The sequence below is a fragment of the Panthera uncia genome, chromosome B4 (genome assembly GCF_023721935.1).
Source record: "Panthera uncia isolate 11264 chromosome B4, Puncia_PCG_1.0, whole genome shotgun sequence".
In the NCBI taxonomy this organism is placed as follows: domain Eukaryota; kingdom Metazoa; phylum Chordata; class Mammalia; order Carnivora; family Felidae; genus Panthera; species Panthera uncia.
Window position 1 is genome coordinate 117,010,802 of NC_064809.1, and position 25,972 is coordinate 117,036,773.

Genomic DNA, 25,972 nt, shown 5'->3' on the forward strand with positions numbered 1-25,972 from the left:
ACAAAGACTCTTTTTCCAATTCGCAGGCTCTGGGTGGATGTATCTTTTGGGGGGCCACAATTCAACCCACTAGAATTATCTTCCTTCCTGCTCTAAAAGTATTCCTTTGCCTTGCTTTTCTTTGATGGGTCTCTTTAGCTTTGAATTTTTCTAACCCATGTGAAAAATGTTTATGATTTAAATCTTGGATTAGAATTTAAGGTTGTCTCTTGAAATATGTGTAGCATTTCATATTTTATGAGACCGAGGACTCAGGACAATTTCATATTTTAAAGTAAAGAATTATATTCATTATTACATTCTAGACTTTATTTCTCATGTTAAAGTACAAAATAGATGGCCTAAGATAGGTAAGTACATCATGGCAGTAAAGTATTTGCCAGATTTAATATCACCCAGGCAAAACATTTCTTGTGATTTATTAACCACAATCTTTAACATAGACTGGATTACCATTATTATTTTTAGGGCATGAATTGCTTTCTACTTAGATCTGTGGTTTTTAACCTTGCTTATACATTATAATCACCCAGGGACCTTTAAAAAATATATATGTAGGTCCTACTTCAACCAGTTAAATACAAATATCGGGGATGAGCCTGGCAATTCACAGCATTTAAAAGCCCCCAAAGTGATTCCTATGCATAGGGAAGATTAAAAACTGACCTAGATTCTTGTTAATGGTTGCATTCTTCAACACCATTCATTTATTTAATCAAGTAATCATTATGCACTTTCTAACGTATAAGTCTTTGTGGAAAATATAAGGATATAGAAGACATGTGTCTTATCTGTAGGTTTACAGTTAAGTAGTCATGGTGTATGATACTTTAATGTAATGTGCCATTTATACTCCAGGGTCTAGGGGCCAAATGTCTATAGAGAATGGATCTCCTCATCACTTTACAAAACTCAAATCCATTACTAAGGTAACTTGTATCATTATTGCTTTAACTCCCCTGCAAATACACAGATGCCTAGTAATAATCAGCCCAAGAAAAGACTCCTATCCTTGACTGTCATCAGCTGTAACTTCTACAAAATCAGAGCTCTTAATGTATGTTAGATTCCCTTCCACAGAGTAGAAATCAGTATAAACTTTAAAAAAAAATCAGTATTGGCAGTGATTCCTATTAGTAGGAAAAGCTTCAGAAGTAAAGTTGTGTATGCCCTAGGGAAATGCTAAGGATTGGAAATTCTCCCAGCTTCCAGTCACTTGGGAAGAACCTTGGGGTGCTGAGTCCACACTGGCGAGCATGAAAGGGAATGGCAGTGGGGGATGAGGACAGGGACTGGCAGCCCATTAGCAACTGCTTTGTAGGAACTCATGTTAGACACTGGTGCTGTTGCTGCCCATTTAGGCATTCACAGACACCTCACAAACAGGTCACCAGAACTGTGCCGTCACACAAAGCAGCAACAGGAAGAGAGAAGCTGTTTGTCAGGAAGGCCCTGAACATAAGATTATGGCAGAGACCAGAGTAGATCTGGAGTTTACACCTGTGGGTCAGCTTTCAGGAAAGAACTGGACAGTGTAATCTAAGGAGTCATGGAGTCATGTAGGTGTGAGGTCTTGTTGATGAAACTGGGAAGAAGGAGTAGAGCTGGAGAACAAGATATTAAGCCAGATACTAAAAAAACTACTGATGACATAGGAATCAGGTCGTGTTTATTCATTCATACATTAATCAAATATTTATTGAGCATCTTCAGTGTGTTGTAGGTGTTGGGGATGCAGAGGTGAATATATTTTCTAGTGATGGAAATGGGCCATTAGCAAATAGAAAAATGACTCAGGGCTATAGCAACAGACAGACAAACAAACATTCTGGATAATGTGAAAAAAACTGATGGAGAATGGGGAGATACTAGTTTGAATGATCAAAGAAGGCACTGATCCTAGGAGGTGACATTTGAGCTGAGATGATGCAGAAGGAGGAAGAAGATGTACATAAAGTGTCCAGGCAGAGGGAACAGCAACAGTAATGGCCCTGAGGTGAGAACACATTTGGAGTTTGCAAAGAATCAGACAATATCTAACTAGTCTGGAATCAGAGCAAGGGCATGTCAGGAAGAAGTGGAAAAAGCAACTGGGTTTGATGATGAGCAAGTGGCTGGGCTTCTAGAAAGGTCAGGCTGCAGGTCTTTCTGTTCTGGTCTGAAAGGGACTGAGGTCCCTCTGGGAAACTATTCAGGGCTGTCCTGATACAGACAGCCTGTCACCGTGACAGCAGCAATCCTATCCTCCTGGCTGTAATGAGGTACCACGTCGGTTTTGCAGCCGCCTTGCTTGGAATATTCCAATCACACAGGACCTGCACCTCCATTCCCTAAGGGTGGTTTTGATAGTTTCACTACATGCACAGTGATTTTAAAGCAGGAGATACATGAGGAATTGCAGCAGCATAAGTCAGTGATGTCAATCCGTGACAAGTATCATGACCGAAAAAGTCAGATTCCTGAAGTGACTTTATTTATACTGCCACATCCTGACAGAACCTGAGGTCTTTCTTGGTAAATGAACACAATATCATCTCATATCTATGGAAATGAAAAAGAATATGGACTTTTTTCCTAAGAAAAGAAAAATATTAACTCAGGACCTAACTCTGTTTTATTGACTTTGCACTCTTCCCACAATGCCTTGCTTATATCATATTTCACTGATTTTAAGACGCACGCTTTTCCCTCCTTTTGCCATCTCTGAACTGGTAATGCATCTTACAATCAGTGGTGCCTCATAATTGCTGTGACATGACTGTCATCACCTGTGCAGGCAGATTCAGTCATAGCTATTCACATTGTCAATTGTGTCCACTCGCACTGTTACAACTACACATGATGAGAATAGTTAGAATTTAAGCTGTGTTGAAAAAGATTACACTAGATTTTGGGATTAACATGAACATTTATATGGTACTTAGAAAGGTACAAGTGGGGAAGAAAGATTTGTGATATTTGTGAAGCAAATATCTTCACTGGAGAAGAGATAGAATTACATACTTTATTTAAAAGCAGCAACCCTGTGCATTAGGAACTGAAGAAAGGAAGATATCCATAAATAATACATGAAGTCATATTATGCTTTGTTACTGTGCTGCATGAAGAAAATCACCTATTATGTGCCAAGGAACCCAACAGTCAGGAGAAACTGGCAAAATCCTCTAATTAAAAGAAACGTCAAAGCCATACAAGGTTACTACAGAGTTGTGTGTTGGATGGAATCACCATAAGGCACTGAGTCTTAGTTCAATTTTTAGTATTAATTTTCTTCCTTAGGGACACATAAAATAATTGTGTATCTCATTATAAAAGGCATTTTAGATTATTTAGAAGACAGCAGATGTTTTTATGTTCAGATGACTAGTGCTGTGCAAACACTAGATCCCACTTACCTCATTGAGTTCAAAGTGTCCCTGCAGCCCATTTACAAATTAGCAGAGATCTGTCTACTTGAAAACTTGTAACTTACCATTGTGTCTCACATCTATGGTAGACTGAACAAAACATTCTCAGGGCAACTTGATAGCCTTGGTTAGTGAGCTGAATTTGCTGAAAAGCATCTAAGTACTTAGGTAAATGTGGGGCATAGACAGATGACTGTGAAATAAATGGTCTTAATGAAAGATAACTTTACTAAGGCAATCATTTAAAATTTAATATAAGAAGGCCATTGTGTTTTAATGTCTGATTTTGAAAAGTCAGGGCTAAAGGCCCTGAAGTTCTTTTTGCCTAACGGTGCTCTCAGATCAGTGTGAGAAGGCAGATTGGGAGGAGAGTCAGCTGGACAGCTAGGAAACAATTCACAGCCCTGCTGTGGGCAGGTTGTCAATCACTGTGTGAAGTCTGTGCTGTTTTTGTTTCTGTTTTTTTTGTTTGTTTGTTTTTTGTTTTTTGTTTTTTTTTTAATGTGTGTGTGTTTTTAGAGTCCACAGTCATTCTCTTATTTCTACTCAAGGATACCATCTTAAAGACATAGTCAAGTTCCTTGACAAATAGCAGGTCAATAGCTGAGGATGTGCCGCCTGGTGTGTGGTAGCAGGGAAAGGGCACAGTCCGCTGCCCAGAACTCCAGACCTAGTGTTTGTTGCAATAGCATGTTCTAAAGAGAGAAAACTTCTGCATGAAAGCGCGGCCTCATGTAGGGGGCAGAGTGCAGACATGAGTTTTGGCCACACCTAGGTTTTTCTTAGGCATATATCATAAATATATATTCCAAATGCAAAGAAGAGCTGAAGTGTTACATACTCCTATAAATAAATAAATATATGTATAATTTATATATTTAAATATATTTTCTATAACTATAAAATTGCTTCTGGACATTCTACTTGGAATGTGTGGTAGGTAGTTCAAACTTACCATGCTTGACAGAGCTCTTGATTTCTCCTCCCAAATACTCCCAGTCTTGGGAAATAGCTCGGGCCAAGGACCTTTGGCTTATCCTCAATTCTTCTCATTTATTTTACAGTCAATGTCTAATGCACCAGCTCTGTCTCCATTGTACATTCTGATTGGTTGTCCTCACCACAACTTTGGCGCAAGGAACCATCATCTTGCTTCTGCTCTTGGCAGAGTCTCTGAGCTAGATTTTCACTCTCCCTTTGCTGAAACCCCCTGACCCTGGGTCTGTCCTTCCCACGGAAGTGAAATAAGCCTTTAAAACATAAACCAAAACATGTCACACTCTCTTACTCTGAACCCCTCTGAAGGCTTCTACCTGCACTTCAAATACAATTCAATCCTTCTACATGACCCACATGGCCAGGTCCTCCTTGGCATCGTTTCCTACCAGGCTTTCCCTGTGCTCATGCTGTTATAGCCCCACTGGCTTCCTTACTGGTCCTCAGACAGGCTAAACATCATCCTGCCTCAGGGTATTTGCATTTGCTGTTCTCTCCGTCTGGAATGCTGATCTTTTGCATGGCCTTTTCCCACATTTCATTCAGATCTCTGCCGAAATGACACCTCCTTGAAGATTTCTGAGTAGCCTCTTTAAGATCTAGTCACTTTCTGTCCTCTTATCCTGCTTTATGTTTTTCCATGATATGTGCCACAAATGGTTGCCTCTCCTAGGCCCCCCACAATCAAGTAGGTGAAGTTTGGACTCTAACAACTTTGCTTCCTGTGGCTCCTTCTGTCTCTTTTTTCCCCACTCTTCCCCTGGAAGCAATGTGGTCTGTGAATATTTTTAAGTACCTTCTTTCTGAAGGGCATTGGGGGTAGATACATAGCTGAGCCTACAGGTCCTCAAAGAGTTTAGTGTCTGGCAGGGGTGGGGGCGATAAGGATGAACCCAAATAAATAAGAGGGCTATTACCAGGTTAAGTGTCTTACCCCAGAGGAAATAAGGAACCAGAACTTGAATTTTGGTCCATCTAAGTCTGAGTCTAGCCTTTTCCACTCTGCCATCCATGCCCACTTTCCCTCTGATACTTCCAGATATTTCTAAGTTTGCTCTAAAGCTCTCTTCTCCCCTTCTACAAAGCACCAAATCCTGCACTTCTTGGTGAAGTTATATGTTAGCTGATGATCTGGTCACAGTAGTTCAGTAAGTGAGACAGTAAGTGAGAATGACTATAGATTTGGTTCTCTTAGGTGACGTTTGTGTTGTAACTTGTTCTTCACTGCTGCAGCCAGTCTCAGGGAGACATGAGGGAGGGATGATCGCTTTACTTTTGGAGGATACTGTGGAGGAAAGGATACGACCTGGGGTCTGCTTATTTACTTTGAGTCTTTCCATCTTGTCCTGCCTGTCTATGCTTTCAAGGACCAATGCATGAAGTAGGTTGGGCAAAGGCTTTTCTTTAGTACAGTTTCTGAAGGAGAGTGGGCAATTCCATTTTGGCATTTGGGAGGTGGTAAAAGAAGAACCTCACCCTCTCTGTTCTCTCTCTCCCTCTGTATCTGTGTGCACAGTGTATATAGTGGTGATATGAGATCATTTATGGCAGTGTACCTGAGAAATTGCACCCATGTTCATTTTGAGCATGGCCTCCATGGGGAAGAAAGGGAGCTACCTCAGGCAGCCATCATGACTAATGTTGTTGGAAGATTGCTCTTTAAGGCTGAGAACACGAGGGAAAAAATTGTGAGTGTTCATTCTGTGTTAGATGTATCTCTGTTTCAAGACGAGCGTAGTCTGGCTCCTGTCAGGGCACAAGACACTTGTGAATGTAAAATAGAAAGGACTGGTGGCTTTTTCATCAAAATTCAACCAGTGCTTTTCTTGCTACTTCATCTGAGTCAGATGAGGCTGTTGTGACAAATTATCATAGAGTGGATGGCATAAACAACAGAAATATATTTCTTGCTGAAGATCAGAGCACAGCATGGTGGGGTTCTGGTGAGGGCCCTCTTCTGGGTTGCAGACTATCAGCTTCTTGTGTGACATCTTATAACGGCTCTAATTCCATTTATGAGGGCTTCACTCTCATGACCTAATGATCTCCCAAAGCTTCTACCTCCAAATGCTTTGGGATTAAGGTTTCAACATATAAATTTAGAGAGGGGAGGACTCAAACGTTCAGTTCACTGTAATCTGTTAAATGGGAGTGACAATAGTGTGCATCTCATAGGATGAAAATGGGATGAAATGTGTCAGCATATGTTAGTGGTTAGAACCTTGCTTCATGCATAAGCATCCTTAGGTCAGTTGGCAAATAATTATATGCCACCTACAGTGTGCTAGGCATTGTTCAAGGAGCTGGGGATAGAGGAGTAAACAAAATACATCTATGCCCTGATGGAGCTCAAGGCGGTTAACAATCATGATAACAAAGACAGAGCCAGGATGAAAATCTTGCTGTTGAATCTAGCACCAGAGCCCACTGTCTCCTCCATGACTCCACAGAACCTCTTATTCATTGAGAGAGAGACAAGGTGAATGAGAAATTTATGATGTTGTGTGAACCAAGAGCCGGGACCTCAGGAATAAAGCCATAGATGTGTGTCTGGCAGCCATCAACTTGAAGGTGTCAGTTGAAGTCTTTGCATTGGTGATATTGTCCAAGAGCCTACCATTGAAAAAGAGGAGATCTGAGGACAAAAGTTGTCAATCTTGAGTAACACTGACATTTCATAAAGGGGAAGACGGAGGAGAAGGTACTAAACTTTTACTATTATATATTGTTATTATTGCTCTTACTCTCGTGTCTGTCTGGAGGAGTCAACTAACTTAAGGAACCACATTCAATTAAAAAAACTTTGTTGTTGGGCCCCTGAGTGGCTCAGTTGGTTAAGCATCCAACTCTTGATTTTGGCTCAGGTCATGGTTGCACGAACTGTGAGACTGAGCCCCGCATCAGGCTCTGCTCTGACAGAGTGGAGTCTGCTTGGGATTCTCTCTCTCCCTGCCTCTCTCTGCCCCTCCTCCACCCACATTCTCTCCCTCTCAAAATAAATAAATAAACTTAAAATAAATTTGTTGGTAAGGTAATCATAGGACTGACATTCCATCACATTTGCCGTGTTCTATTGGTTAGAAGCAAGTCAAGCTTGTTCTTGACAGAATACCTGCACTCAAGGGGAAGATGATTATACAAGGATGAAGCTTCGTAGGAACCACTCCAGGGTGTGTTCATAAGTTCATAATTTTATTTGGTTGTCTATCTTTTATTACTGAATTTGAGAGTTATTTATACATTCTAGAGGCATGTTTTTAAATTAAATATATAATTTTCTCCCTCCTCCACAATACTTGTTGCCTATCCACTCTGAGCAAAGAGTTGATATGCAACAAATATTTGAGCAGTGACATGAGAATGATTTTCCATTAGACAAATACATTAGCATTTAATTTTCTAAAATAATTTAGTGTAATGGCCAATTAATTCACCAATTTGAGCTTTTTATAGATCTAGCAAATCCATTATTATACAGTGTATTTATCATCTGAGTTATTATCCCTTACTTATTAAATGTTGGGGGGGGTTCTGTCTCCAAGTTTTCCATACATTTAAGCGCTCTATCCATTTTTTTCCCTGTGGGCTCCCACACTTTACATCACTAATCATTTTAGATTTTCTGAGGTGGTTTTGATTTCATGTATTCCGATTGGAGGCTTAGAAACAATGATAAGACAATCCATACTTCTAAAATTCTCTTTTCTCAATTTTGTAAATTTCTATTTTGTGGTGGGTTTATTGTACTAATAGTCTCAATTTTTGTCCTGATTGCACCCAAGCCATTTACTATGTGCATTTTCAGTTCATCCTCCCAAGAGGTGAATTATAGCCTCCCTTCTTAACTTAATTCTGAGTTGGTCATGTAACTTCCTTTGGCCAATTGTTAGGAGAGGCTTGAAAATACACTTGCACATTTTTGTTTCTTTCTTTCTGTCTTTGCCATAGGACATGCCTGGGAAAGCATGTTAGAGGATGGGGCACATGGAGAAGAGCCAAGTTGCCCAGTTGTCTTAGCTCACAGATCAGCAGACCAGAGCCAACTGCCAGATGTGAGGGAGCCAACTGAGATCAGAAGAAATTTCTAGCCACGTCCAGCTTAAATCACTGACCCACACACTCGTGAGCTAGACAAATGCTTATTGCTTTAAGCCACTGCATTTTCAGACAGATTGTTGCACAGCATTGCTGTGGCAATGGATAACTGATAATGTGTCCCATAAATCTTGGGAATTTGGAAGCTGCCCCTCTATTTGGCCTGCATGACATAAAGATTGAACGCTTTCTATTTGCAAAGCATTGTACAAAATGCTCTATTAGGTTATTTTAGTTAATCCTGACAACAATATTACCTAGAAGATAGATAATATTACTCAAATTTTAGTGGCAAGGAAACTTTAGAGGCAAACTTAGGGAAGGTTAAGTGACTTGCCTAATATAGCTAAATGATAGGAAATAAAATGGACAGTTAAACCCTGGAACACTGCTTTTAGAGCCTCTGTGCTTTTATTGTAGATGCTTACTGCTTATGTTACTGGTCCCCTCATCTCATCTTTTCTTCTGTCCACCTCCACCTCCTTCAGGAGAAGACCTTGTGTTCCAGTTTGGGATGCGGAGACCATCTTTATGTTTAGCTGCCCTTAATACTACTTTCTTACAGCTAGTGTAAATGGCCATCTTCCCCATTAGTCTGGAAGTTCTTTTGAGGGTGAAGTATATAAAATACTTACTGTATTTTCTCCTATAGCTACTGTGAAATAGAATTTTTAAAAAGATAATGATCTTATTTAAGTTTGAGAAAATCTAATTATCTCCCAAAAGCAATTTATACTGAAGTAAGACTCTGAGAATATATATATTTATATGTTAAACACACACACACATTTAAAAATGGCACTGTTATCCCAAATCAATCTAATTGGTGGAATGCACAGCAGAGGTTCCCCCCCCCCTCCCATTTTGTTGGACAGCTTTAGGCATATGGTGTTTGAATTTGGAGTTTGATGTCTACCAAAATAAAACTCTCCTGTTTCATGTTTTATTATATTAGTATTGTAAACAGGGATTGATATAAAACTGGCATTGAATTTGCAATTAGTTTCTGTATTTAAGAAATTGTTTTGTAATTGTCACTTGCAATGTACTTTAGGTATGCTGCCACCAGGTGGCGGAAGAGCGCCAGGCAGGTCTGTACAGTAAGGAATTTACATGTTTTCTGAGGTTCAAGGTAATAGCTTTTTGTTTGAGTTCAAAAATAATTTCAGACCACAGATATTCAACTTAACATAATACATGTCTGTAGAAAAATAGCTAGACTTAAACTCTAAATCAATCTTAAACATCTTTAAAGCAGATATAAATCCCAAGCTACAAATTCACCTACCTAATCTCTCTCCTTTTCAGCATTTTAAATTATTTCCATAATGGGCTGATTCTAACACAAATCTTATATACACACTTTAGTAAAAATGTTAATCTTTATGATTTACTCTGAGTCTTTATTTATTGTCGATCTCTTTCATCATAGCTTATATGTCAGGCTTCAAAATTCTTAATAATTTTCTTTTAACAAAAATACCTCTTTGGCTTCCACTTCCTCTAAGAAGACAGAGGCTTATCCTTTCAGTATGATCTCAGATCTCCTCCCAAGGAAGACCCAAAGCATTTCTCCATCAGGATAGCACGAAAAGTGTATTTGCATTTTATGGAGGATTTTTTTCCTTTTTATTTTCTACACTATAGGAATAATTCATTAGAATTTTTCCCCTCTCAAAGCTCCACAGAGCCAGTTTACTGTATTTACCTATTTAACTGCAACATCAATGAATCTCCTTAGCAACTTACTTAGAATCTTACTTGGCAACTTAGAATCTTACTTAGGCTAAGTATCTCCAGAGAAGAGTTCTTAAAGAAATAAAAGTCTTCAAACCATATTAGAAATCTAAGCAAAATGAAGAATAAAAAGTTAATGGACTTCATTATAATTAATAATACTGTATATTTACAAGGAGCAATTTCAATGTAAAGAAAGTATCAACTACTTCAGGCAGCAGTCAGAAGTTCCCACTCTATGGGTCATCAAGCAGGAACTTTGGAACAGATTCTAGAAGGTTTAAGATTATGGATGATAAGTTGAGAATGAGTACACCCCTATACTCTGAGCCACTCCCCTGCTCTGCCCTACAGTGTTTTGTTTCAAGAATAAAGAGGACTGAACGGCTGAGAATCAAGGGTCAGTGCTATGTAGTTGGGGGAGAAAACAAAAAGAAACTAGCAGTTCTGTACCTCAGGGTGGTTGGAAAAAAAAAAAGTTGGGGGAAGATCCTCAGCAGCTTTATCCTGAATGCTGCTACACGAGCTGAGAGTCATTCTCCCTGACATTCACCCACTCCTGGAGTGCAGATTTTGAGCAGTGCTAAGCAGTGAGGGTTTGGGTGGGGCTGGTAGGGAAAGATGCTATCTGTTGGGAGGGAGAGACTGAGAGGACAGCACAGCAGAAAGGGGCTGGAGTTGGGAAGAGGGCAAGACAGAGGTTGAGCAGTGATTCTTAGAGACTGGACTTTGCATATTAAGCAGGGCTTTCTGGGTTCCAGAAGGTGAGGATTGAGAGTGAGAAGCAAATGGCAACTAAGCTGTGAATGCAAGCTCCAGGAGAGCTGGCCAGCAACCAGCCTAACTCTGGGAGACAGAGCTGAGGAAGAGAGAAAGAGAGAAATTGAGGCAAAAGAAAATAAAATAGAGAGGGAAGAGAAAGGGATGGGTGGTAAAACTCTCATATGATTTTGAGTCTCACAGAAAACCTATGAAGCCAGTGGGCTGCAGACTGCTAATGGAGGCCCAGAGTTGGAAGTGACTTAAGGTCACACACTGAGTGGCAGAGGTAGCACTCCAAGTTGAGTGACCTGATTTCAAGATGCAGATGAAAGAAGGGAGGGTGCATTTGAAACACTGACACATACCACATGTCCTACCTTTACTTTATAAACAGTAAGTAAATTTTTTACATAACCAGGGCTTAGCTTTTAAGGGTCAAACCTGAAAAGTTTTAGCCACTATTGAAAAGCATTTCTGAAATGTTTTATATTTGTCCTAACCTTCTTTGAATACTGACTATAATTTACCCTCTGCTTGATATGAGGGATATAATGATGAAAATTGAGTCTATATTTATGTATTTCCAATTGAGAGATACTCCCATGTTCTAAGGAGACAGGCAGATTTTATTGCTGTCACGCCTAATACGTTTGTGGCTTGAAATAGCTGTATGACAGAATCAGCTGACTCAGCTCCTTCCCTCCCAGTCAGTTCTTCTTGAGTGTTGGCTTCTGGCCCCTGCCTACTCTTCTGATCATGTCATTCTCCTGATTAAAATCTTTTTAATGGCTCTCCACTGATTATAGCCATGGTTTTCAACCCAGCAGCACATTAAAATCACCTGGGGAGCTTTTAAAAGACTCCAAGTGCCCAGATGCCATCATCAATGATTTCAATTCAATTGTTTAGCTATGGGCCCTAGTTTATGGGGATTAACCAAAGTAGCATGGATTTGGGCTTCCCACCAAGATGGAGTAACAGGGATTGGATTCATCCGCACCCTGCTTTCTCCTGAAACAACTAAAAAGCCTGACAATATTTGAAACATTGATTTTGAAGATGTTGGAATGAGGCAATGAAGGGCCTTGATCCCTGAAAGATGAGAAACAAACATAGTGAGACCTACAGTTGCCCCAGTTTACCACCTTGAGAGAATTCCCAGGCGATGATGCAGGAGGAGGAGTCCAGGGAGCCTGGAAGACTCTTTGAATTCAGAGGCTGGAGATGAGGGTCTAGGGAGACTGAAGTGGCTGCTGTGTTTTGGGCAGAGTATTAGAGCAGAGGAAGTACTGATCAGCACATGCATATGAGGGAACTATCTGATGTCAAATTAAAAAAAAAACCTACCTGAAAAGATTAATGGGGATAGTAGACAGAATTCAAATGGGGTGGGTAATAGTTTGCACTATTCAGACTGGGAAATCTGGAAATTCATAGGACATTGTTAGAATATTCAGAAGCATCTTGTCCCATTAATGGAAGTATTAGCCATGGACTAAATAAATGATGCTCTAGGCTTGCTTGACAAATATTCAAAGCAAGACCTGAAAGGATCAGAGTATATCCACGGAGCTTTTCTATGTCCCAGAACAAAGGTCAAGAATATTTACGAGAGTACAAAAATATCCTACACCCAACAAAGTAAAATTAACAATGTCTGGCATGCAATAAAAATTATCAGGCACGCCAAAAAAATTGAGGAGAAAAATAAGTCAACTGAAACCAATCCCAAACTGATAAGAGATATTGGAGTTAGAAGATGAAGGCATTAAAACAGTTATTGTAACTGCATTCCATATGTTCAATATGTTACAGGAAAGATCGAGCATGTTAAATACACATATGAAAAAAGATAAAAAAGACTCATGTCTAACTTCTGGAGATGAAAACTATAATCACTAAGATAAAAATACACTGGGTGTTAATAATAGCAGATTAGATATTACAAGGAGAAAAGATTAGTGAACTTGAAGTCATATAATAGAAACTATCCAAATGAATCACAGAGAGAAAAAATATTGAAGAAAATGAACAGAGCATTGGTGAGCTGTGGTCCAACTTCGAATAGCCTAATATACATATGATTGGAGTTTCCAAAGCAGAGGAGAGACAGAAAATAATATTTTAAGAAATAATGACCATGGTGCAGCAACTATGGAAAACAGTATGGATGGTCTACAAAAATTTAAAAATAGAATTACATATGACCCAGCAATCCAACTTCCAGGTGTATATCCAAAAGAATTACAAACAGGATCTCAAGGAGATATTAGCACACTGATGTTCATTGAGACATTATCCATAATATTCAAGAGGTGGAAGAAACTAAATGTCTGCCAACAGATGAATGCATAAAGAAAATGTGGTGTATACATGCAATGGAATATTATTCAGCCTTAAAAAGAAGGAAATCCTGTTATATGCCATAACATGGATGAACTTTGAGGGAATTAAGTCACAAAAAGACAAATACTGCATGATTTTACTTATGTGAGGTTCTCTGATGTAGTAGTCAAACTCTTAGAAACAGAAAATAGAATAGTGGTTGCAAGGCATGGGGAGAGAAAGAATAGGGGAATTTTTGTTCAATGGATATAGTCTCAGTTTCACAAGATGAAAATTCTAGAGATCTGTTACACAACAATGTGCATAAACCACTGTACTTATACTCAAAAATGGTTAACATGGCAAATTCTATGTGTTTTTGACTACAGCAAAAATGACTGTGGGGATGGTTGCATAACTGTGAATATACTAAAAATGATCGAATTTTACACTATAAATGAGGAAACTGTATGATATATGGATTACATATCAATAACGCTGTAAAAAGTTCAGGATATTACACAGCAATGAGAGAGAATAAATAGTCCCACAACTATGTGCCATGTGATATAAACGAAGAAGCTCCATGCGAGAACACACCATACAAAATGAAGCAAACTGAACTCTGCTGTTAAAAGTAAGGAGGGTAGGGGTGCCTGGGTGGCTCAGTCAGTTAACTGTCAGACTTCAGCTCAGGTCATGATCTCATGGTTTGTGAGTTCGAGCCCTGCATCAGGCTCTGTGCTGATAGCTCAGAGCCTGGAGTCTGCTTTGGATTCTGTGTCTCCCTCTCTCTCTCTGCCCCTCTTCCCTGCTTGCTCTCTATCTCGGTCTCTCAAAAATAAATAAAAATGTTAAAAAAATTTTTTTAAAAAGTAAGGAGGGTAGTTGCCTTAGGGGACTGTGGGGAAATTAGTGACTAGAAAGGGCCATGAGGGGCCTTTTGGATGCTGGTAATTTTCAAGTTCTTGTTCTGGGTGCTAGTTACATGTGTGTAAATTTTTGGTAAAAATACAATGACATACAGTATATGGATTTTTGTGTGTATGTTATACTTCCATAAAAAACGTTTTGAAAACTTGAAGGGAAAAGGAGAAATACAAGAATTTAAGGGGAAACCAAAAAAATTAAAAAGAGAATGACCCCAAAATTTCCAAAGTTAGTGAAAACTATAGACCTCATATCTAAAAGCTCAAAAAAAAAAAAAAACTTTACACACAAGAAACATGAGAAACAGTACATCAAGATATATCATAATCAAATTTTTCAAAACCAGTAATAAAGAGAACACCATTAAGTGCAGTCAGAGGGAAAAAAAGACAAGTTATATACAGAGGAACAGCAACAACAACAAAACCGAAAAAAGAAAGGATAACAGCAGATGTCTCGTCACAAATAATGCAGGAGAGAGGATGGTGGGTCTACATCTCTAAAATACTGTTACTCTAAAATTCTATATTCAGCAAAAACAGTTCTTTAAAATAAAGGCAAAATAAAGTCTTTCTACCAGCAGTCCCACAGAATAAAAAATGTTAAAGGAAGGTGTTCGGGTAGAAGGAGAATGACAGCAGATGGAAATATAGTTATAAAACAAAGGAATGAAGAGCAGGAATGGCTTTGTGGGTGTGTGACCTGTGAGATTACACAAGAGCCTGTTCTTCCAAGGAGTCTGTGCTTGGCTTAATGTTCTGCTGTCATTGTGTTAAAAGTTTCAACTAAGTTTTGAACAACGGGTCCCCTATTTTCATATTTCACGGGACCCCCAAATTATGAAGAATTAATAATGGTCCTAATGAAGAGAATACTTTGCAGCCCATGAGATGAGAGTGGGGGAAAGGCTGGGATGCTGAGCTTGGCTTAGGTCATAGGTTCAGGCGTGGAATGTGGAAGGCTATAGGAAGCTCCTTTGGAGGAAATTAGGAATGTTTTGATTTTAATCAGAAGAGTGAATGAAATCTGGGTGGGGAAAAAACAACAGTTGTCCACTAAAATAACTTTTTTTACAGTAGACATTTCTAGATAGAACATAATTTTCTTTTTTGTACAGAGGTGGTTCATAAATGGCTATGATCAGAGGGTTTTAGTTCTTCATGAAATTCATTTGTTTGCTGAGTGCTCTCTTCAGGCCCAAATACCTTGTTTAGTTTCTCTCTCTCTCTCTCTCTCTGTGTGTGTGTGTGTGTGTGTGTGTGTGTGTGTGTGTGTGTGTGTTTTACTAATTCTGACATCAACACTTCAGTAGTGCCTTTTCCATAATATTGACCCCGAGGGACTGCAAGTTTGTAAATTTACTTTGAATTCAAAACAAAAGCTATATTGCTTCCAGTGAAGTTTTAACATTTAAGTGTATTCTACAGTAGTATAATTCAATCTGAGTGTAGAGCAAGCCTCTAAAGTTGAAAGCAGCATAATAGGTGCAGATATGCAAAATATGCTGAAAGGTAGTGGAGCCAATAATGCCAGAATAGCGCATCACCACCCCCAGGCCATATATGAAAGGGCTAAAAACCACTGGAACGGGGGTATTTATTTGGGAGACGATTATTCCTCTCATGTATGGAAGGGAAAAGGGTGCTTTTTCCAAAACTTGAGCCAAATGAGGGAAGCTTCCAGAGAATTCCTAGAAGAGCTTGCAGTTTAGATGCAGGGAGTAAGAGTAATAGAGCTCATGAGCTTTGTCTGATACGGACCTGATAAAGTCTGAAGCTAGCTGTCCTGAAGTCTTGTGAAGAGCAAGCTGTACTATATATGGGTGTAAGTGAAATATTAAATCCACAGAGAATTTGCAAAGTTTGTTCTACACTTGAATACTCATATCCAGTTATTTAGTTTAAAGCCTTTGGCTTTGATTAAAGTTGTTAACATTTGAAGTGTTTAATAATGTAGCCTCCCTGGTGTGGAAATATGAATATTTTTCTCATTGATTAATGTCTTATAGTGAAGACATAACCTTTTACTTAAAATAATTTGTTTGGAAATGGAATTATAACATTTATCTTCCCCTTACATCGTCTTCAATTTATGAATTTGCTGATTATTCTTCTTGGTTGGGAGTATAAGTTACCATTTGCCTTTACCCAATACATGTACACAGACACAAACACACACACTCATACGATGCAAAAAAGACTTTCAAAGAGTAATTTAATTGCAGTTATAGAAATAAGGGTAGGATAGAAAGGAGTGAGAGTGTATAATGCTGATCATGAAATAAAAACATCAAAGTAAGTAATGAGTCTAAATTTGATACTGATGGGACTATATTTCTATAGCATTTAAAACGAATTAAGTCACCAAAGTAAAGATTTAACACAAAATTAGAATATGAAATTTAAAAAATTCTTAGTATATCTCCAAGTGATTAGATTATTACGAAATTTCCCTGGAAAAGTAGAAATTAAATCAACAACGCTGCAACAAAAACAAAAACAAAACCCAAAACCAAAAAACTGAACAAACAAAAATCTGACAGTCCTAAATAAAAGCATGATTAAAGTATAGTTTCAGCAGCTACTACGCAAGAAGCAAATGATCTTCTAATCAAGTTACTGCTGTAAAAATAAGTCAAATGATTTTCAAGAGACACATATGGGTATTGCTACCTGAATTATTTTGATTCTACCCAAAGGTATTTAAAACACAACCACTGGGATAAAGGACCTGAATGTGAGACGGGAAACCATCAAAACCGTAGAGGAGAAAGCAGGAAAAGACCTCTCTGACCTCAGCCGCAGCAATTTCTTACTTGACACATCTCCAAAGGCAAAGGAATTAAAGGCAAAATGAACTATTGGGACCTCATGAAGATAAAAAGCTTCTGCACAGCAAAAGAAACAATCAACAAAACTAAAAGGCAACCAACGGAATGGGAAAAGATATTTGCAAATGACATATCGGACAAAGGGCTAGTATCCAAGATCTATAAAGAGCTCACCAAACTCCACACCCGAAAAACAAATAACCCAGTGAAGAAATGGGCAGAAAACATGAATAGACACTTCTCTAAAGAAGACATCCGGATGGTCAACAAGCACATGAAAAGATGTTCAACGTTGCTCCTCATCAGGGAAATACAAATCAAAACCACACTCAGATATCACCTCACACCAGTCAGAGTGGCCAAAATGAACAAATCGGGAGACTATAGATGCTGGAGAGGATGTGGAGAAGTGGGAACCCTCTTGCACTGTTGGTGGGAATGCAAACTGGTGCAGCCACTCTGGAAAACAGTCTGGAGGTTCCTCAAAAAATTAAAAATAGACCTACCTTGTGACCCAGCAGTAGCACTGTTAGGAATTTACCCAAGGGATACAGGAGTACTGATGCATAGGGGCACTTGTACCCCAATGTTTATAGCAGCACTCTCAACAATAGCCAAATTGTGGAAAGAGCCTAAATGTCCACCAACTGATGAATGGATAAAGAAATTGTGGTTTATATACACAATGGAGTACTACGTGGCAATGAGAAAGAATGGAATATGGCCCTTTGTAGCAACGTGGATGGAACTGGAGAGTGTTATGCTAAGTGAAATAAGTCCTACAGAGAAAGACAGATACCATATGGTTTCACTCTTATGTGGATCCTGAGAAACTTAACAGAAACCCATGGGGGAGGGGAAGGAAAAAAAAAAGAGGTTAGAGTGGAAGAGAGCCAAAGCATAAGAGACTCTTAAAAACTGAGAACAAACTGAGGGTTGATGGGGGGTGGGAGGGTAGGTGATGGGTATTGAAGAGGGCATCTTTTGGGATGAGCACTGGGTGTTGTATGGAAACCAATTTGGCAATAAATTTCATATATTAAAAAAAATAAAAAAAACACAACCACTGTAGTTAGATTTTTAAAGCTATTCTTGTACTTCTGAGCAGAGAATTAAAAATGCTCTAAAGCTGAACTTTATTTATTCATTTTTTTGATGGGTACTTTTATCATTATCAATATTGTAGGGTATCATAAGCATGGGTTAGAATTATTTCCTTAGTAAATAATGATAAAGCCAATGGAAAGAAATGAATTACACGTTCTGCACTGAAATTCACACATTAATACATTTAATTTTTAATTTTAATTTTTTTTTAGAGAGTGAGTGTACACATGAGCAGGGCAGGGGTAGAAGATCAGGGAGAGAGAAACTTAAGCAGGCTCCATGCCCATCACAGAGCCCTATGCAGGGCTTGATCTTACAACCCTTGAGATCATGACCTGAGCTGAAATCAAGAGTTGGACACTTAACCTACTGAGGCGCCCCTACACATTAATAAATTGGGCAGTGTTAAAATTTATTTCATCTAACCAAATCTCTTTAGTAGGTACACAGTGGTAAAATAAGTTAATGTTGTTTTTCATAATTGCAATACTTTTTTTTGTTTAGGAAATGGATTAATTTCATAATTATCCATACATATTTCATGGAGGAAATATGTAGTCCTTTTATCTAACCCCCCTCCCCCGCCATGTAGAGTTGTCGAGGTTATCAATAGCAGTAGGAACTGTTGTGTACACTTGGTAATACCTTGTGCAAGGCCTGAGTGACCTTCTGAGTAAAGAAAATTCATGTACTTAAGCACTGTTAACAAGTTTTTAGCTCTCTTAAACAAGCCTTTGGAGAAGACTATAATTCAAGGTAGAGATTTATCCCACTAGCATCTGCAGAGGGAACAATTTGCCTGACAATTGTCTCCGTATATTCTTAGAACATGAAAATATCAATACAAAAGTAAAAGTAGTATTAATGATGTTATTAATGATAGTAGCAGACACAGACAAAACAGAGCTATTAATCAAACAGCTTCTGAATAGGAAGCATAGATTAGGTAATAAAAGGAAGAATTATTGGCATCTGCTCAATTCTCTAAGTCTAGACACACATGGGCCTGTAAAACCTTACGTCTTAAAAGTTTCTTTGTGCTTGATTCCCACTACTGAGAATGCTGATATTAAGAAATAGGATTTCTACTACTCTCTCATCCCTATACTTTGGGTGGTGTTGTGACCAAAATCTTCTATAGATTATTCAAAAAACCTTGTTTTTCAAAGGCAATAATGCACTCTGCCAAAAGAAAGATCTTTGGGGTCTTTTTGAAAGATTACAATTTCAAATGTATTTGTAGTTTTCAAATCACAATTTTGTATAGTTTTCATTTTTTCATGGAAATACTTCAAATAAACTTATACTCACTGAGTTACTGTTTTCAAATATCAAGCAAAATACCATGTGGCATTGGAGGCTTAATCGATACGATTCAATGATGCTGAAGGTATTTGTAATTATAGCAGCAGCCAGTCTCCCCTCCCTTTCCTCTCTTCCCCTCCACCAACAGACCTCTGTATCAAAGACAGCCTACCCTTGCACTTTTCTCTTCACTTTATACACAACAATAGTTATTGAAGTCATTTGGTTTCCTTAAAATGAACCACTCATTACAAAGATTCAGGATGTGAATTTCTCTAAAAAGCTGTGCTCTAAATCAAAGTAACTGCACATTCTCTTCAGGCTAGAAAACCACAAATTATGGATACTTAATATAGAATTACTGGGCCCATATATTATATATGTGATTATTTTATATTTGGATGTCTTCCCTCATTATTTGGGATAAATTAAAGTCTTTAATTTGAGACCAAAGCTTTGTAAGCCAGAAGGCACACATTGTGACTTTCTTTCATTTGAAAACCCAACAACCCTGAACCATCAAATGAACTACCCTTGTAGCAGTACCAGTGAGCATAAAAATTTTGTTCTCTGATTTCCAAGTCTAAAGGTGCAGACCAATTTTTGTTTATAATAAAAATATCGATGGAATTAAATGACTTGCGTAGCCTCCTCATCAAGGGATGAACTTGCCCATATAGATGTCGTAAACTTTAAATTCCATCAGCTTAAGGAAAATATACTGGGTTGGTGTCAGATGCAGATGCACTCCAGGCCTAAAGAACTGGCCTCAAGAGCTAAGACACAGTGACTATGTTGTCCAATTCTGATACAATGCTTGTGACAGGCACTTGTCCCCAGATTGAAGTCAGACTGTATTACAGCAAATGTAACCAAAGGGAAAATACTTAAAGACTCTGTATGGGTGGAAAAGGCTATTATTCTGTTCCAGCTTAAGGTTGGCTGGTGTATGGGTGGTGGTGGATCAATCTCTGAGCCCTGACATCAAACCTGGGGCCTCAGAGCACCACTGACCCACAGTCATTGTAGCCATCCTCAAGGGACACAGTGATTGAACAAGGATGCCTAGGCTGCTGGCACTCCCAGCACTGGGAAACGTGTGGTTCAAGCTCACATCTTAAATGTTAGCCCTGGCATTTGGATTTTGAGAGACTTATCAACCTGCTTCAGTGATCCTTGCTACAAAGAAGACATTTTATAATAGAGTTCTATTGGAATCCCTTCTTTTCAATGAGGGATTACTGCTAATGCCAGTTAAGTGAGTGACTCATGTGCTATCTAAGTATTTGTTCTTCAGTGGGGAACAACAGTATTCAGAAGACGATATATAGAGATATTTATCAAGTTGTATCATTATCATTGACTAGAATGTCACTTAATTGGAAACATGTTTGTTTGATCTATGGAAGGTGCCCCTTTAACAAATGGCTAAGAGTAGTCATCAAATGAATATTGGATTCTCAGTGGAGAACTGAAATCTTCTTGATGCAACTAAAATGCAATACAGTTTCTGTTAGTTCCACTGTGTTGCCACACAGACTAAGAACAAAATTAATCAGAGGCTTTTAGTCAGACAATGGGTTTCTTCTGAAATAATGATAGCTTTTGTGAGGGAGTAAGGACAGAAAGCAAAGAGGAGCTGATGGCAAATTGGAAGAAGCAGCCAAGAATTTGTCCATTTAAAGTGATTTTTGGATTAAAGAATAGTTTTTAGTGGATGTTCTAGAGAAGATATTATTTTCAAAACAGACTTTTAAAAGCAAAGACTAATTAGTTACTTAGTTACTACTAATAACGATCATTTAAAATAATTAATGACATGAAATACGTGGAGACTGGACTTTTGGAGAGAAAGTGGTATAAAGAGTACAAAAAAATCTATTTTGAATGATTAGGTATTTATATGCTTTATCTTTCAGTTTATGAGTGTTTTTCTTCAGTTTTAGAATATAAAATTTAAATCTAAGAAATTCTCTAAAAGATTAAATGATTTTTCACTGCCTTTAGCAAAGAAATGTTCACGATGCCAAATATAATGTGAAGGCAGGATAATTACATGTTACCTCTTCATTTCTTTCATTCCTTGATGCCATTAGAAATAAAAGAGCAGTAAAAATGAAATGAGTAAAGTATCAGCATTAAAACTATTTATGCAGACCTAGTTGATCTCTTTGGGCTTGAATACATTTAAAGCAGAAGGCATATCTGCAAATTCTTGATGGATGTCCAAACAGCAACAAAGAAAGAAAAAATTACCCACCTACAACAGGAATTTCATTTACAAAGGGTGAATGAGAAGGTGTCTTTAAGAGACCAACTTACGTTAATAAGTTCAACCTCCCAGATTTTTTTCAACAGGTCCATCGATGTGTAGCCATTAATTAGAAAGGCTTTGGTGTAGTCACCTAGTTCAATGGAATCCAGCCACTCAGCGACAGAAGTGGGATGATAGCCATCATGGCCAATGGGTCTCATCTGTAATTTAAAAAATCACATTAGGATTAGGTTACTTTGTGTTCCGTCAAACAATGGATTTTGCCACTTGGAAATTCATCTGATGTGAAGCAACAGATCTTTTTGGATAAGAAAATAAGGAAAACCAAAATACTTTATGCACAATTCTAAGTCATTGATAATTTTCACGCTGAATTAGTTTTCAAAACTGCACCCAGAAATTTCTAATGTAGTTGCTATCTCCACTCCCTATTTGAGAAAACAAAATATGTCAAATTTCTGTTATAAACATTATTGACATTCTGTTGGATGGAATTTAAAATCATGTCAGTTGAGCAGTATTAAATTCAATGCTGAAGGCACAAGAAACTGTGCTCCCAAAATGTAGATGATAATTCTCATATGTATAACATCAAAGCATGTGAAAATAATGCATGACTTAAACATCCAAAGGAATTCATGCTTATGCAAGACATGTATCGTAGGTAGTGCAAACACGCTGGAGAAACATACTGCCGTGTGAAGCAGTGAAGAAGAGGCTTTTGGGTGTTTAGAGACCATGTGTTCTGCATAGACTCTACAGTATGTTAGACATGAATAGAGAACTTGCTGGCAGACAGGTTCCTATTTTTTGTCAGCTATATACAGATTTTTTTTTTCTTTAGGAGAACAAAGAAGTGTGACAGCAGCATAATGTTTCTCAGTTTAAATTGGAGTGTGAAAGTAATTTAAGCAAGAGAAACTTCTGGGTTTAAAATTTTGTATGATTATTCTAGTCTTTTGGCTTTTATTTGGAATTTTAGTTGAATTTGTGGTTCTTGGATTTTGAAGTAACTCACTTCTAAGGCTTGGCGTTGCTCTGGATGCCATGCGGTGTATCTAATACTTCAGCTATTATGGACAGGTGGTGCTTCAGCAACCGGATGTGATCCTTCAGTGAAATTCATGATGGGAATAGCAAACTGGGCAAAATACATAGGTTTTCCTCTCCCTTCAGATTCAAGGAGATAAATATTAATGGAAATCTAGATGATTCTGATTTGTTAGCAGAGAAAAGATTAGTCTGGCTGTCAGGGATTCAGATTTTAATCCTAAACATGGTAGGCTTTCTGTCACTATGCAGCATTCTCATTTTGGAGATTCTTCTCACTCTTCCATTTGTTTTTTTTTGGATTCAAGGTGTTCATTAGGGATCAACACCTGTGAAAACGAGGGATGAGAAGCAGAGTTGGGCAGAAGAGGAGACGGATTGTGATGGGTCCTGGCGAAGCCTCTGTGGCATAGGTCATGTTATTCGAGGTCATGTGCTGGGCAGCCTTTGTGCCCCATCATTCAGCTGGATATGGCTGCCATGGGAGAACCATGACTCTAGCGAGGCTGCTCTCCATAGCAGAGGCAGACCCTGCAGATGCTGACAGCTGGAGGCTGTCTGCTGACCACTCTCCCTGCTGCTGGGCAAGTCCTTCCTTGATGACAGAGCCTGGAGGAGCATTTCCGTGTTTTCCAGAACATTCTGGACCCGGAGTCACCTAAGGTTAACGTTTTGCCACATTTGGTTTCTACCTTTTTCTCTACACCCACTTCCTCATTCACATGCACACAACACACTTTGTTTTAGGTGAACCATTAGAAAGATGTTTTTTCCCCTAACACTATTTGCAGACATCATGAAACTTCACCCCTTGATGCTTCAGTATGCATCTTCCAAGAATAAGGGCATGCTCCTACATAGCCATAGTAGCATCACACTCAAGAAGTTTATCATTGATAAAGTTATATTACCTAATATACAGTCCATATTTAAATTCCCCACATATATGCCAAATAGAACTTGTAGCTTATTTTCCTTCTGGACAAGCTCAATCAAAAGTCAAGGCAATTATATTTTTAAGGATTTCTTCTGCCTTTTTCTCTCTTATTCTTCTGGGATTATGTTTACTCCATCATTTTTAAATTACTTTTTCTCCTTTCCTCTTTCCTATAGTTCCCAATCTATTTTCCATTTTGAGGCTTAAATGTCCTCTATTGGGAGTTATGGTGTAACTCATCATTTGCATGACAGTCTGAACTGCATCAGGCTTTTTGTATGTCACTTGTACATTGGACTGACCCAGTTTAACTACTCACTGAATGTTTGTTCAGTAACACTTAACACAATGTTTATTATGCAGTAGCTACAAATGTAAATGACAACTCAGGGTTTGTAAAATGAAGTTTAGTGGCAGTTGCAAATAACTGAATGTTGTGTATGTGTAAAATTGAAGATTAGGATCCAAAACAGAGGCACAAAGTATTAAGTACCTCATATTCTATAGAGTTATAAAAACATTGGGCTAGGGATATTCTCCAGTACTTATTAAGAGGTGGTTGATCCAATGCTACTATGCTGATTACTCACTGCAGCTTAGGAAACTCCCTGACTGTCCCAGTTGACAGAAGGAAATAACTGGAGAAAGGGCAAGAAGCAAGGAAGAGAAGCTCATTGGAGTTGAAATTAGCAGCTTGGCAAAGGTCTTACTGTTAGCCATCCAGGATCTGATGACCCCAGCAGCAGATACAGGGGATAAACTTAGGAAGCCTTGAATCAGTCTGGGGTGGAGTCAGATGTCCCATACCAGAGAACTCAGTGCGTGCGCGCACACACACACACACACACACACACACACCCCACACCACACACACACACACACACACACACATACACACACACACACTACTCCTTTGAGAGAGCAATTACTTGTCATCTGCTACACAGAGGTTGGTTGATGATCAGAGTTGGCCAAAGAGTGGTGGTGGGGATACCAACTAGACCTCTTCAAAGCAAACCCTATTAGTGTAAAAAAAGTTTGTTTTCCCCTCCAATCCCTCCTTCTTGCCCCAGTGGCAGCAAATTTAGAATCAGAAAAGAGTACCAGTCCCTTGGGGTAAGCCTAAACTTGGGAAGGGGAAGGTCAAAGGGAATAAAATTAGAGGCTTAAGTGGATTGGAACTGAGTTTTCAATATTTTACATGACTGGAAAGTTATTGGATATGTCTGAATGACATTAAAAATGACAGAGCAGCTGAACTTGGTTGAACGTAGGATTGAAAAAAAAATAAATCATATCAGTATCTGACTAAACGCAGACTGCTAAGTAATCTGGTTACTCCCGTGAGGCGAGTTCTCCCTGAGCAACCTAAAGGAGGTGAGAGGGAGGAACGTGTTTGGTGGGAGAATGGGAGATGGGAACAAGGTAGAGAGCAAGAGTGAAGAGAACCTGGAGATGAACATGCTGATGTGTACGGGGGCAGCGTTGATCCAGCCACTGACTTGATAAATATTTAGTCAGTGTCTGTTCTGATGAATGTTGTGGAACAGTACAGAACAAAACAGTCATAGTCTCTCCCTCAGGGAAATTAATAACTCTTAATTAGAAAGTATATAAACAGATGACCAATCAATTATGAAGGCTCTGCATACCTGAATAGAGGAAAGCATTAGAGCCAAATGAAGTTACAAAATTAACTTGACACGTATTTAATGGTATGCAGAGTGGTTACTGTGCTGCACAATAATTTCTTTAGAAGCAATTCTTCCATCTGTTCCTTCATTTCTGTTCCTACTGTCACTACCCTGTTTAGGTTCTTGTTAGTGCTTACAAAAACTAACGCAAGAGCCTTCCACGTGGCCTCCCACTTTTGGTTTAGCTTATATCATGCTGCTGCATCAGTTTTCCAAAAAGCCAGGCTTTTAAGTCAACGCTTGCACAAAAACCTATAGTGCCTCCTTCTCGGTAAAAATGCAAATGTCCTATTCCAGAATTCTAGGACAATTGCGATCAAGTACAAACTTTTGTTTTCAAATTAATCCCATACTACTCTGCCATGTGTACCCTAAACAGTATATTAAGTTGCTAGCCATGCCATGAACATGTGCAAGACACTTTTGTATTTTTGCTAATATTATTTTCCATGCTTGGAATGCTTTGGCCTCTATTTCTATAGTGTTTCTTCAGGATTGGTTTCTCTTCTTGAGCTTGAAGAT

General features: G+C 38.5%; 1 protein-coding gene across 1 annotated transcript in view; it reads right to left on the reverse strand.

Annotated features, from left to right (window-relative positions):
* The window catches only part of LOC125919902 (ankyrin repeat and sterile alpha motif domain-containing protein 1B-like), a 234,025-nt gene that overhangs the window by 47,744 nt on the left and 160,309 nt on the right, over window positions 1–25,972 (reverse strand). Inside the window, exon 6 of the mRNA XM_049626711.1 lies at window positions 21,817–21,969. Within this exon, the coding sequence (XP_049482668.1) occupies window positions 21,817–21,969 (153 nt within the window). The remainder of the gene's footprint in view (window positions 1–21,816; window positions 21,970–25,972) is intronic.